General features: G+C 41.7%; 1 protein-coding gene across 1 annotated transcript; it reads left to right on the top strand.

The window, feature by feature from the left end:
• Window positions 1-1190: 1190 nt before the first annotated feature.
• AGR2 (anterior gradient 2, protein disulphide isomerase family member) lies at window positions 1191-8745 on the top strand. The gene is made up of 8 exons (XM_040433252.1): window positions 1191-1342; window positions 2835-2960; window positions 3970-4033; window positions 4330-4382; window positions 5058-5131; window positions 5399-5462; window positions 7289-7372; window positions 8533-8745. The coding sequence occupies exons 2-8, from the start codon at window positions 2843-2845 to the stop codon at window positions 8580-8582; spliced, it is 507 nt and encodes a 168-aa protein (XP_040289186.1). The 5' UTR covers window positions 1191-1342; window positions 2835-2842; the 3' UTR covers window positions 8583-8745.
• Window positions 8746-9298: the final 553 nt, after the last annotated feature.

Raw genomic sequence — 9298 nt, 5'->3', positions numbered from 1 at the left:
CAGCACTGCCGGGGTCGCATGGCATTATATTGATTTATGATGTATTAGATAACACTGACATAATGCTGTCGGTGTTATCCAAAACATTCCAGATCTGTAAAGGTTACATAGCATCATAAATCAGTATAATGCTACGCGACCCGTCAGTGCTGGGAGGTCAGGACGGGGGCTGCACTGCGAGTCCGGAACGTGACACTCACTCGTCTGAAAGCGGCCTTTATGCTGTTTTTTTTTTGTATACTTTTCACTGCAGCAGGCGCATCCAAAGGAGGGGAAACATCCCCTGTGGGGGGCACTGTACAAGGCAGAGCTGATCATGCTACCAAAATGATGCCGGATCCAATAGAGCAGGGATGGGGGCCAAATTGTCAGCAAGGGCTGAAAATAAAACTTAAAGGGGTATTACCAACTGAAACACTGTACTAATGGTGTATTGTACATACAGTACACACTATAAATGTATGATTATGCATGTGAGCAGCTACAAGACATAGACATCCATCTCTGTTACCAGATGGTTGGGAGCCCCACAGAATGGTATCAAGGGCCGCAGCTTGTGCACCCCTGCAATAGAGGAATATATAGCACTGACGTATTCCACAGCGCTGTACAGGCCTTATCATCGCGTGCTGTCCCCAATGGGGCCTCATCATTTAAATTCTCTACGACTATGTCTTTGGAGTGTTGAAGTAAACCGGAGAACCTGGAGGAACCTGGTGGAACCCCAGACAAACACGGGGAGAACATGCTAACTCCATGCTGAGGTTGTCCTTGGTCAGACTCAGCGTGGCAAGGCAAAATGGGCTAACCACTGACAATATCAGTATTCTTAGTATCTTTACCAATTAGATACAATTATGTTCCATTGCTGTCTTTATTTGTAGCACTAGAACAATGTTTATTTATACACAAAAACACACCAAAAAAACCAAACAGAACACAGATCCATCATGTAAACGGCTCGTTAGTAGACATGAATCTTGGAGCAGAACTTTTTTTCCCACTGTATTGGACACTCGGCAGCCACTGACATAGTATATTACTCTGTATACTACGCTTATGGCCATGTGTCCAATCGCACAGGGACAAATCAGCCTTCAGGCAAATCACTATTTCCCATTTTCCTGCCCGCTCATCACCCCTCCCTGTGGGGACGTTGTGTCAGATTCTTCCACCCCTCGGATAATAGTGAGATTAGTGGAGGCATGCACCTCACCTATTCATATGCAGATTCCTGGGCAGGGTTTGGTGTGCCCAGGTGAGTATATATAGGCAGGTGAGCTCCAGCAGGTCACTGACTCACAGCTGAAACCTACCCCCCCCCCGGCACCGGAGAGAGAAGGTGAGTCTCTGGCAATGAATTGTCTCATTCTTTTGGGTTCTTAGGATTGAGTTACCTCAATTATTGGGAGTAACAGACATGGACTGTCCTGGGATGAGATCTGATACATTGTATACTTCTAGTACGCTCTTTGTTACATTAATTCCAGGTTGCCATGGAGAGCGTGTTTTAATCAGCGCGATATCCAATTTAGTCAGCAGGTGCGCTCACGGCTCAGGATGCCCGGCATTCACGGCTCCTGCCAAGGGGGACATTGGGCGTTACACATTAGTCCTTGAGTCGTCCTCTTCTGTACAAAAATGAAAATTTTTGCAAAAATTTTAGCAAAAATATTTTCAGTAGTTTTTAGGAATGCTGGGTGACAACCGATATGGCTGTCGTCAGCTCCTGTAAAGGTTGTCATCCACTGTACAGCTAGACAGGGGTCTGGTAAAGCTATGGGAGCTATGATGGGAGACACCCAGCTTTCCTAGGCTCCTGACTGTCAGTTGTACGGCTTGTTCACACGACTGTGCCGTGTTTTGCGGATTCCGCAAAACACTGATGCCGCCCGTGTGCCTTCCGCAATTTGCAGGACGGAAGGAACGGCCCATTATAGAAATGCATATTCTTGTCCGCAAAATGGACTTATATTTTTGCGGGGCCACGTAAGTCCACATTTTTTGCAGCCCCATTGAAGTGAATGGGTCCGAACCCGAGCCGCAAAAAATGCACCTCAGTTGCGGAACCAAACTACGGTCGTGTGAACAAGCCCATACAGTAATATACTCCTAACGAGACAGGGGTCTGGAAAAGCTGGGTGACAAACTCTCTTGTCGATGTCATAGTTGTCACTCAGCTTTCCTAAGCTCCTGACAGTGTTCTAATGAAAGATTTTCATTTTGTCGCATAAACTCATGAGAATTGGCCGTTCAGGGGTCTGAAAAAGTTCTGTTGGAGATGTAAGGGTTGTCACCCAGCTTTCCTAGGCTCCTGACCACTACATCATCATATCTGTACAGAGCCATTCAGGGATCGGGAACAGTTGAGTGATAACCCCTGTGTGAGCTGCAATATCTGTCACCCTGCTTTCCCAGGCTCCTGACTGTCCATTAGACCGCGATACTCTGCTACTTTGTGCATAACTTGACAGAGTCGCCATTCTGTGGTCTGGAAAAGTTAGGTTACAATCTCTGCTGGAGATATTACGGTTGTCATCCAGCTTTCCTAGGCTCCTGACCCTAGATGATTATATCGCTACAGAGCTGTTCTGTTTATACTAAAAGGAAGACAGACAAACCATAGCAACATTGCTTCTCATGACGTTCCCTTCTAGCCTTGATTGCCACCATAACTCCACCCACGAGGAACCTGCATGACGCTAACCTGAGCCCAGCCCCATGATCATGATGTATATGACCCCCATAGCCCTTGCCATACAAACAGCCATTGCCTATGGCCCACTAGACACAACCATGCTGACTGTGCCATATATGTGTGATTTTCTTCTCAGCAATCATCATGGAGGCTGTACTGAAGTCCTTGATCCTTCTCATTGTGGCTACCTCGCTCTCTCTGTCCAAAGATGCGAGCCCCAAAACCAAGACTGAAACCGTCAAACCTCAGACTCTGTCCAGAGGTAAGATACATGACATATACAATGCCTCAAGTCTAGGCTGCCTCATGTCTACACTGATGTAGCAGAGCTGTGTATGTCATTCAATTTGCGGATCTGTGGATTTGGCTGGCCCTCCGAGGCTGAGACCTATGTTTGACGCAGCCCCTGGTACCTAGTAGGGCTTCCCATAAAGAACAGTTGTGCCAAACAACTAACACAGTTCTGTTCTTGCAAATCTGCAATATTTGACATGTTCAGCTCTGCTCCACGTCGTTTTTGCTGAATTTTCCAAGCTTAAAGAAGCACAGTAATCAGATCTATGTCTGCGTTATATCTAGCGCAGGGTTTGAGGTGGAGGGGCATGACACAAGCAATCTCTGCCCTTTAGCAGGACTTTCTCCAGGCGTAAGATGCCGTATACGTTTTTGGTCTGCCGCAGTTAGCAAAATAAACACTGCTCAACTTTGTTTCGCCTGACAAATTCAGCTCTGCTGCGTCTAAAAATCAACTATAGTGTGCCTCACAAACTCAGCTCTGCTACATCTATAGGCCTTATGTGTTTTAGATGTGTAAGCCATTAGATAGATAAAGCTTGCTACAGACTAACACATAGTCCAGGGGCAGACTGGGACTGCCTGGGTTTACTATGCTAGTGATGTCGCCACACTTGGTGACATCACCAGCCCAGTAAACCAAGATTGGTGATGTCACTTTAATATGGTGATCTCTGCTGAGCATCAACTACTACTAGACAATAATCCACTCCGCTGACAATTGCAGAGCTTGGTCCACTGCTGGAATCAACGGGGCTCAGCTGTAATACCAGACACAACCTGCAGACAAGAGGGGGTGCTGTTTCTGAAACAAATACATATTATTTTTTTTTTGTCAAGTTCCCCTTTAAGGGTGACTTATAAAGTTATAGCCATGTGATTGGGCGAGAAATCTTTATGCTCTTTATGTCTATGTCCTGCTTTCCGTATGCACAATCTGTCAGATAACTCTGTACGTGATCTCTCTCTCTCTGCAGGGTGGGGCGACAACCTGGACTGGGTGCAGACGTATGAGGAAGCTCTGTTCAAAGCCAAGTCTGGGTCAGTACCGTCCCAGTTGTGGGAGATGCCTTGTAGCTCTTGGATCTAGGGCGCCACCTAGTGTAACATCGTCATAATTGTAGCTCTGCTTTTTACCATGTTGCTGCTTATGTAATAGAGAATGTATTGTATAGCCAGTTTCAAAAGTGGCATTTTATTTCTTAATTTATTTATTTATTTATTTATTTTCTGGATGTTTTTGCATTTCTGTAATTTTCTTTTCAGTGTTAATATGTTTATTTTGTTTATTTATTGCATTTTTTTTTCTATAACGATAATTAATTTTATTTCCACAGAAACAAACCCTTGTTGGTCATTAACCACAGAGAAGACTGCCCACACTCACTATGTAAGTAATGTAATGCAATGAAATGCTCCTAGCATTAGCGTAACTATAGCCATAGCACTTGCCTTGGGGCCCACAGGTTGCAGGTGCAAGATCAATGTACGTTTTTGTAGGGAATAACAATATGGTGACTTTTTGCTGTAATGTGGGTTTTCAGATATATAATGCAATAATACATACCTTAAATTATTGTTACTTATGCTGCTGTTTTAATCTTGCACTAGGTGGTGGGGCCCCATCTTATATTGCTATAGGGCCCTACCGATACATAATCATAATTGTATGATACTGTATATGACAGGTCAATAATCAGAAACAGGACCCCATTAAGGGACTGTATTATTATTGACTTCAATGTATGAACTGTATGCAGAAGTCTCCTAAGCTCCCCCTAATGGTGACTGCAGGACAATACAATGTTATCATTTACCTCTGTGTTCTATGCAGAGGGTTTGGCGCTCTGTAACTGAATAAATAGATAGTAAAGAACTAAAAGTCTCTGAATCATTCAAAGTTTCATTGAAGGTGACAGACATCTTGGAAGGTTTCCTTTTCCTTTGAAGTCTAAGTTTCCACAGCACTTTTTATTCTAGAATAATTTCTAGATGGAACCAGTAATTATCTGCATGAGAAAGATGTACTTTCCTATATTATATATGAACCACATATTTCTTGCAGCCCTGAAGAAAGAATTTGCAGAACACAAGGGAATTCAGAAACTTGCAGAACAATTTGTCCTCCTCAACGTTATCGTAAGTCATGAAAATTTAGCCAAAAATCTCTATCTAAAATAGAATAAGACACGAACAGAGACTTAGCCATTTATCTGCTATTAATATGAATAATGGCAGTAGTAATAGTAATAACAGTAATAAGGACTGATGTAATAATATCCATTCTAATGGTGGTAGCAATAAAAATAGTATGTAACAGAGGCAATACTAGCAGTAATAATAGTGACAATAGTAGTAATAATGGCCATTCTAATAGTATTTTTTTTTTGTGTGTGTGTCTTTTAGTATGACCCCACAGATAAGAACCTCCTTCTGGATGGACAGTACGTGCCAAAGGTTGTGTTTGTGGGTGAGTAAAATACACTGCAGAAAATGTAAACCTGCCCCGAACCCCTGGTGGATGTACAGTACACTGTCTATACTAGAAAATGACATTAATAACACATACCTGCTAAATAACTATCACTAAAGCCCCCCCCCCCCCCCTAATATACAAACTATCGTAATCCAATAATATCACAGAGCGGAGGTACTATAATATAATAACATCTGAGCTTATGAGCATGGTGTACATACATTACATTACTTATTCTGTACTGATCCTGAGTTACATCCTGTATTATACTCCAGAGCTGCACTCACTATTCTGCTGGTGCAGTCACTGTCTACATACATTACATTACTTATCCTGTACTGATCCTGAGTTACATCCTGTATTATACTCCAGAGCTGCACTCACTATTCTGCTGGTGCAGTCACTGTGTACATACATTACTTATCCTGTACTGATCCTGAGTTACATCCTGTATTATACTCCAGAGCTGCACTCACTATTCTGCTGGTGGAGTCACTGTGTACACACATTACTTATCCTGTACTGATCCTGAGTTACATCCTGTATTATACCCCAGAGCTGCACTCACTATTCTGCTGGTGCAGTCACTGTGTACATACATTACTTATCCTGTACTGATCCTGAGTTACATCCTGTATTATACTCCAGAGCTGCACTCACTATTCTGCTGGTGGAGTCACTGTGTACACACATTACTTATCCTGTACTGATCCTGAGTTACATCCTGTATTATACCCCAGAGCTGCACTCACTATTCTGCTGGTGCAGTCACTGTGTACACACATTACTTATCCTGTACTGATCCTGAGTTACATCCTGTATTATACTCCAGAGCTGCACTCACTATTCTGCTGGTGCAGTCACTGTGTACATACATTACATTACTTATCCTGTACTGATCCTGAGTTACATCCTGTATTATACTCCAGAGCTGCACTCACTATTCTGCTGGTGCAGTCACTGTGTACATACATTACTTATCCTGTACTGATCCTGAGTTACATCCTGTATTATACTCCAGAGCTGCACTCACTATTCTGCTGGTGGAGTCACTGTGTACACACATTACTTATCCTGTACTGATCCTGAGTTACATCCTGTATTATACCCCAGAGCTGCACTCACTATTCTGCTGGTGCAGTCACTGTGTACACACATTACTTATCCTGTACTGATCCTGAGTTACATCCTGTATTATACTCCAGAGCTGCACTCACTATTCTGCTGGTGCAGTCACTGTGTACATACATTACATTACTTATCCTGTACTGATCCTGAGTTACATCCTGTATTATACTCCAGAGCTGCACTCACTATTCTGCTGGTGGAGTCACTGTGTACATACATTACTTATCCTGTACTGATCCTGAGTTACATCCTATATTATACTGCAGAGCTGCACTCACTATTCTGCTGGTGCAGTCACTGTGTACATACATAATGTTACTTATCCCGAGTTATATCCTGACAAATAAACCCTGGATGCAGCCGTGGGATACGCTGTTCCCTCTGATTCTACGTGTTGATAATGTACAGGTAAAGGAGAATCAGACTCACTCAGGTATTCTGTATTGTGTTGTCTGTAACTATAGAGACACATAGTTTTGCATAGGAGCTGTAGACACAAAACTGTAGATTTTTAATAAAGACTATTTGCAACATTGTTTCATTTGTCCTTTTGGGAAAAAATATAATTTGGTTGCATACACTTTCATGATCAGAACCCCCAAAATGTAAAAAAATAAAAATTTATGAGATTTTCTGGATTATCAAATGCCGTATTATATTAATCTCTCCTGTATTTTTTGTGTCTTTCACAGATCCCTCTCTTGTAGTCAGAGCAGACATTCCCGGAAGATATTCCAACCACCGTTACACATATGAGCCGACCGACATTGATCTGCGTAAGTAGCAATTCCATTATTGTCAGGACCCAGGAGAAGTTGAGTGGAAACATTACTTTTGCCTGCAACTGCCACTAGGGGGAGACCTTTACATAGGAATCATACAACTCCCCCTAGTGGTAGCTTCAGGTAGCAGTCCCATAAAGATATAAAATAAAATTTGAGTGCAGAATTTTGAACCTATTTAGATACAATTAACCCTTTACCCCACTTGATGGGACATAAAGCTGGTGATATTACAGGAATACCATCACTAACCCCTAAACTATGGATATATGAAATGCACCCAAATATTGTATACCCTTTTTTTCCCACCATACCAGGTTAGGGCATTGTTCTTAATGCCAACATTTTTTTATACAAAAATTCTCTATGATCAGAATCTTGCTCCATCACTAATCTGAAATATTTGCTAACGACAAAAAAAAAATCATTTCAATACTAAAAATCTAGAAAGTGCAACAGCACCACCTAGAGGAAGAAAGTGAGAATTACAGGCAGACTTTTTCTTAAGGAGATTGGGAATTGAAGCATATGTTACTATATCTAATACATTTATCTTAAGTGTGTGAACAGTCTATGGCCTCTAAATGTAAAAAATAATGTTTCCATTCACTGACAGCAAGCAGAAATCTTAAATTGTGAAAACTCGTAGTATATCAGAACGTTACAAACCTTTTAATACACATTTGTACATAAAACCATGGCCCATGGATTCACCCTATGGGAATGGATATGTAAAGAAAAATGGGTCCATACAGTGTGGCCCCTGATCTCAGCTCTGGGACCACATTGATATTGAGAAAGATAACGTTTGCCTCTTCTATACAGAAGAAAGCTGCCTACTGATATATTATGGAGTTCAAGGTATAGACTGTATACAGTAAGCTCCTGAGCTCCCCCTAGTGGTGGCTGCAGGTAGTCCGTATATTATCATACAATTCTAGGCCTATGCAGGGGATTTGGAGCTTTTGGCTCGAACTACAATATATAGGTCTAACTGGTTGAGTTTAACCCTTTGTGATACATTTACTTGAAAGGGCATACATCATGGTACAAGCCCTTTATTTATTTATTTATTTATTTATTTATTTTATCATTTGCATTCATTTTATGTTTGGTTTTTTTTCACCGTGTTTTTCTCCTCTTTTTGCTTCTAGTGTACGAGAACATGAAGAAAGCTTTAGTTCTCCTGAAGACCGAGCTGTAGAGCGCCTCTAACTGTATATACATAGATTAAATATTCATTGTATGGATGTGTCTGATACCGTAATATATTGGCATACACAAGTAGCGGTGTTTGAAGGATTAGCTGTTTTTTTTTAAATATGTGCAATATCCTCTTTTTTAAAAATAAAACAACCTCCATTTTACGATTGTGCTTTGTGGCTTCTTGTCTGAAATCGCTGCTGACAGACGGTATCACCCATGGATATTTATTACCTGCATGTATAGAATATAAAGAGTTGTCAAGTGGGCGGCCCATCTAAAAAAAAAAAAAAAAGGATTCACACCGCGTATGGTGTAGGTTTTTTTCATTGACAGATGTAAAAGTTATTTACGTCTTTCACATGTAAAAAATATTCTTACATATGTTGTCCGGCACTTGGATGTGTTCCTCTCGATGATAATAATACATGCTGAATGTGAGGTCTGTGTGTCCAGAATGCTGCTGTCTTTACTAGCTCATGTGTCAGCCGAGGTTCATTCCTAGACTGATTTCTCCTTCTACATTCCATGAGGGATCTCCCCTCGCTTTTACTGAAGTCACTGTGATGCTGAGTAGTTGTCACGGTGCGATGTGGGTGGTAAACTCCACACAGGAGGGAAGGGAAGAGGTACTAGGCCTGGAAACTAGGGAAAGGGGAAAGGTCCCCACCTAGTGAATCCGTAAACTGAGCCCTGACTACTATCAGTATGAACAGA

Source organism: Bufo bufo, chromosome 5 (assembly GCF_905171765.1).
Source record: "Bufo bufo chromosome 5, aBufBuf1.1, whole genome shotgun sequence".
Classification (NCBI taxonomy): domain Eukaryota; kingdom Metazoa; phylum Chordata; class Amphibia; order Anura; family Bufonidae; genus Bufo; species Bufo bufo.
Note: the sequence above shows the minus strand (reverse complement) of the source record. Positions and strands in the feature narration are given on the sequence as shown.